A 5,000-nucleotide genomic window follows, 5' to 3' on the forward strand; every position below is an offset into this window, starting at 1 on the left:
GCTTAACACTAAGCAAGTTAGACTGCACATCGACGGCAATGTGGAGCCCGTAGCACAGCCGCTGAGACGGGTACCATTCCACCTGCGGGAGGCGGTCGAAAGGAAGATCGAGGAGCTGCTAGGAATGGACATCATCGAGAAAGTGGAGGGTCCAACGCCATGGGTGAACCCTGTCGTAGTGGTGCCAAAGGCAAAGGACAAAGACATTCGCTTATGCCTGGACATGAGAATGGCAAACAGGGCAATCATCCGGGGCAGATACCCGATCCCGACCGTTGATGAACTGTTGCATGACATGAACGGGTCAGCTGTGTTCAGTAAGCTCGACCTGCGGTGGGGCTACCACCAGCTGGAGCTCACGGAGGAGTCAAGGGCGATCACAACATTCGCCGTACACAGTGGAACATACCGCTACAAGAGACTCATATTCGGGGTCTCGTCTGCGAGTGAGCAGTATCAGCACGAGGTGGCATCGGCGCTGACAGGCATCGAGGGAGTGGCCAACATCTCCGATGACATCATCGTCCATGCACCTGACCACGACACGCATCGCCAGCGACTACATGCAGTGCTGGAGAGGCTGGAGAAGTGCGGCTTAACCCTGAACGGTGAGAAGTGTCAATTTGAGATGGACAAATTAGTGTTCATGGGCATCTTACTGACTGAAAAGGGAGTAGGGCCTACCAGTGAGCGAGTCAGAGCCCTGGAGGAGGCGCGTGAGCCAGAGAACGCATCAGAGGTACGCAGCTTTCTGGGTCTAGCTGGGTACAGCAGCCGTTTCATACCCCAGTTTGCGACCATCTCAGAGCCGCTGCGGAGGCTGACAAAGAAAGAGGTACCGTTCGTCTTCGGGCCAGAGCAACAGGCGGCGTTCGAGACACTGAAACTGGCTGAGGCGGGAACGCTGGCATACTTTGACAAGGATGCCCCCACCAAAGTGATAGCTGACGCAGGCCCGGTGGGCATAGGGGCAGTTCTAATCCAAGAGCAACAGGGTGCTATGGTGCCTATATGTTATGTAAGCAGGAGCCTGACAGACTGTGAAACGAGATACTCGCAGACGGAGAAAGAGGCCCTGGCGCTGGTGTGGGCATGCGAGCGCCTACATCCATACATATACGGCAAGAGGTTCGACCTAGTGACTGATCACAAAGCCCTACAGGTGATCTACAGCCCCAAGTCCAAGCCATGTGCTAGGATCGAGCGCTGGGTGCTCCGCCTGCAGCCATACGACTTTCGGGTCGTGCACATCGCGGGAAAGTTCAACATAGCAGATCCCCTGTCACGTCTGCTGGGGAAAAGCGCAAAGAGCACGCCACATCATCATGGAGCAGAAGAATACGTGCGCTTCGTGGCGGTGCAGGCTACACCGCGGGCACTTACCACAAGGGAGGTGGAGAGAGCATCCGCGGAGGACAAAGAACTGGATGAGGTGAGAAAAGCGATCAAGACAGGCCGTTTTGAAAGGTGCACAGCTTATGGCCGCATAGCGAATGAACTGTGTACTATTGGACAATTAGTGCTGAGGGGGACACGGATTGTGCTTCCACAGTCACTGCGCAGCAGAGCTTTAATCTTAGCTCACGAGGGACACTTAGGCATGGTAGGGATGAAGCAGCATCTGAGGGGGAAAGTGTGGTGGCCGGGGATGTATAAGGCAACAGAAAAATATGTGAAGGACTGTGATGGATGCAAACTAGAGGCACGTCCTGATGTACCCGAGCCATTGCGGCCCACTGCTCTCCCTGACGGGCCTTGGCAAGACCTTGCCACAGACTTATTAGGTCCCTTACCTACAGGACATTCAATCCTGGTAGTCGTAGACTACTACAGTCGGTACTATGAGTACGAGATCATGCGTTCCACTACAGCAGAGAAAGTGATTGACAGCCTGGAGAACATCTTCAGTCGACATGGTCTACCAGTCTCCATCCGATCTGACTGTGGGCCCCAGTTTCTGTCAACACAGTTCCAGGACTTCTGCAAGGAGAACGGCATACAGCATGTCAAGACGACACCGAAATGGGCACAGGCGAATGGAGAGGTCGAGAGGCAGAACGCTTCCATCATGAAAAGAATTCGCATCGCGCACGCAGAGGGGCTGGACTGGCAGAAGGAGCTACGAAAGTACGTCACCGTCTACAGGTCGATCGAGCACTCAACCACGGGCAGGAGCCCTGCTGAACTCCTGTTCAACCGGAAGCTCCGGGGTAAGCTACCAGACATCAGCACGCCGAGAGTCGACATCGAGGCACGAGACACCGATGCTGAGAACAAGGGCAAGTATGCAGAGTATGCAGACCAGCGGCGCGGCGCAAAACCATCATTGGTGCAGGTGGGAGATGAAGTTCTGTTGAAACAGGACAAGGTTAACAAATTCACCACCACATTTAATCACACACCACACACTGTAGTGAGTAAGAATGGCAATAATGTTGTAGTTGAGTCACCCAGTGGAGCTCAGTACTCCAGAAATACCACACATGTTAAGGTGTACACACCAGCAGATCAGACAACCTCACCTGGCGAGAGTGAGGCACCGAAAGAGAGAGAGACTCATGCAGAACCGTCTGTGAGGTCCACACCAGAGACACTCACTCAGGGGTCATCTCCAAGCCGACCTCTGACCACACCGACTGAGCGGCCTCGCAGAGAAATAAAGCAGCCGGAGAGATTCACGGACTTCATTATGAAGTGATGAATGTATTAAGAAAAAAAAAAGAATGTTCATGTTCAATGAAAGTGAATTCTATGCTGTTGGGATATGAATGTTTACATTTTTGAATATGTTCAGCAATTGATATTGAATGCATAATATCTGAAGCAGAAATGGTTCTATGAGTTAAAGGAACAAAAAGGTTATTATGAGAATGTTTTGGAAGAAAGGTTTATTTTGAAAATGTTAATGGTAAATGATAATCCATGAGTTTGGTACAGATATTGTGGACTGTAACAGAGTGCCACTGTGGTAAGATTTATGTTGAAGGTAATATGAGATATCTTAATGGTGTTAAGAGTGTTAAACTGTTATTAATGCATTGGGTAAAGTTTTAATCCAAGAAAGGAGGGGATGTCATGTACTGAGGATGACGTCAGCACGTCATACGTTATTCCCCTTGACCCTGTGTAGTAGGGATGTAATGCTCTCTCTTCTACGTTGACCAGCATGAAGTAAAGCCACGGAAAACTATGCTCCGGTGTGTGTCTGATTTAATTCGCTTACACAAAGTCAAAGTGTAACAGATAGAATCAGACTTATCATCACTAAATATCCTACTTATGGTTTGTATAGGCTTATAGTGTGAAAATAGAGTGATTTCAATTGTATCATCCTCAGTGGGCTCAAATGCTTATGTTTTAATAGATATTTTCAAGGCATTGCATGGACCGTGGTTTGCCACGGCTTTAATGTCACGGTTCGGTATGTGTGTGAATTGTACGGTTTCGGTTTTCGGTGCGTTTTTTTCCCATCCCTAGTGTGTGTGTGTGTGTGTGTGTGTGTGTGTTTGTGTCTGTGTGTGTGTATTAGCATGACTGTGTGTGTGTGTGTGTGTGTGTGTGTGTGTGTGTGCTCACCACACTCTGTGGAGGTTCCACTTTCTCTTCGGGCAGTTTGACTTTGGTCTTGTCGATGCTGATGGGCACCGTCTCCAGGCAACGGAGGAGGCAGGACAGCGTAAGGCAAGCGGTGAACACAACCCTCATCTTAGCGGCGTCTGGAGAAATATTACATATTATTACAGTATATACATTAATTACATTATATACTGTATTAATTATTATATATTATAGATATTACACAATGCAGGAGGCAGGATAGGGTAAGGCAAGCGGTGAACACAACCCTCATCTTAGCAGCGTCTGGAGAAATATTATATTTATAAATATTACTTTATGATAATAGTGAATATTATTTTATGGCATTGTATTACTCCCATGTTGTTTGATCATTATGTGTTCTCTTACACCAGTGTTTCCCAACCAGGGGTACGTGTACCACTAGGGGTACGCGAGCACACTTCAGGGGGTACTTTGAAAAATATTAGTATAACAAATGTATGGAGCAGCCACATCAGGACAGAGAAAATGATATAGAACATGAATTAGGTGGTACTCATGGCACAACTAAGAGGCTTAGGGGGTATGCGAGACAAAAAACATTGGGAAACACTGTATTACACGACGGAGCAGGCAGCACAGTGTAAGGCAAGCATTGGCCCACACAACTCATCTAAACAACACAACACAACACACCACCACCACCACCACCACCAATAACCAAATCATTGCAAACAACACCTAACAAGATCATAGCCTTCTGTACCACCACATCATAATCCTCTGTGGCACAACAATATCATTCTGCCCTGTAAATGATGTTCTGAGTCCCTGGCTATTCTCCCTGCTTAGTTGCATCAGTATGACTGACACCTCTGTGTGAGTTCCTGATAATACATGTTTCGGCTGATTTTAACAGCAATGGTTTGCCACTGAATGGCTCTTGTTGTTTATTTGACAGTAGCTGGAAATGCATGGCCAAGTTCATTTTCCCAGCTGTGTAGAGGTTGTTGACATGTAATTGACACGTAATAGCAAGTACACAGACACAGACACAGACACACACACTTTATAATTAACAGTGATGCAATCATTGAAGGCTGCTCCTACATGGTCATGGAAATTGGTGCAGGTTGCAAGATGCGTTTCCACGACAAGTGATACCTTTATTGACTGTAACTCAAACCTACTAGAAACATGCGCATTACGAATGGGCTCAATGGCTAATGTTCATCCAGACAGACATTGGAATGACCAATGCAGACAGGAGTGAATTATTAGCCACTACTGGCTATGCATATAAAACATGATATGAGCTAGCTCGCTAAATCACAACAAAGCCTATCAACTCACATCCATAAACCAGTGTTACATCTGAATCTATTACGTTACAATGGACATTTACATTGTAACCACCCTAACATTACAGACACCGTTTTGAT

General features: G+C 47.5%; 1 protein-coding gene across 1 annotated transcript in view; it reads right to left on the reverse strand.

Moving 5' to 3' along the window:
- LOC134444105 (nucleobindin-2-like) overlaps positions 1–5,000 on the reverse strand; it is a 29,058-nt gene that overhangs the window by 23,692 nt on the left and 366 nt on the right. The window contains exon 2 of the mRNA XM_063193563.1: positions 3,577–3,716. Coding sequence (XP_063049633.1) covers positions 3,577–3,705 — 129 coding nt within the window. The 5' untranslated portion in view covers positions 3,706–3,716. The remainder of the gene's footprint in view (positions 1–3,576; positions 3,717–5,000) is intronic.

Source organism: Engraulis encrasicolus, unplaced genomic scaffold (assembly GCF_034702125.1).
Source record: "Engraulis encrasicolus isolate BLACKSEA-1 unplaced genomic scaffold, IST_EnEncr_1.0 scaffold_45_np1212, whole genome shotgun sequence".
NCBI classification, from domain to species: domain Eukaryota; kingdom Metazoa; phylum Chordata; class Actinopteri; order Clupeiformes; family Engraulidae; genus Engraulis; species Engraulis encrasicolus.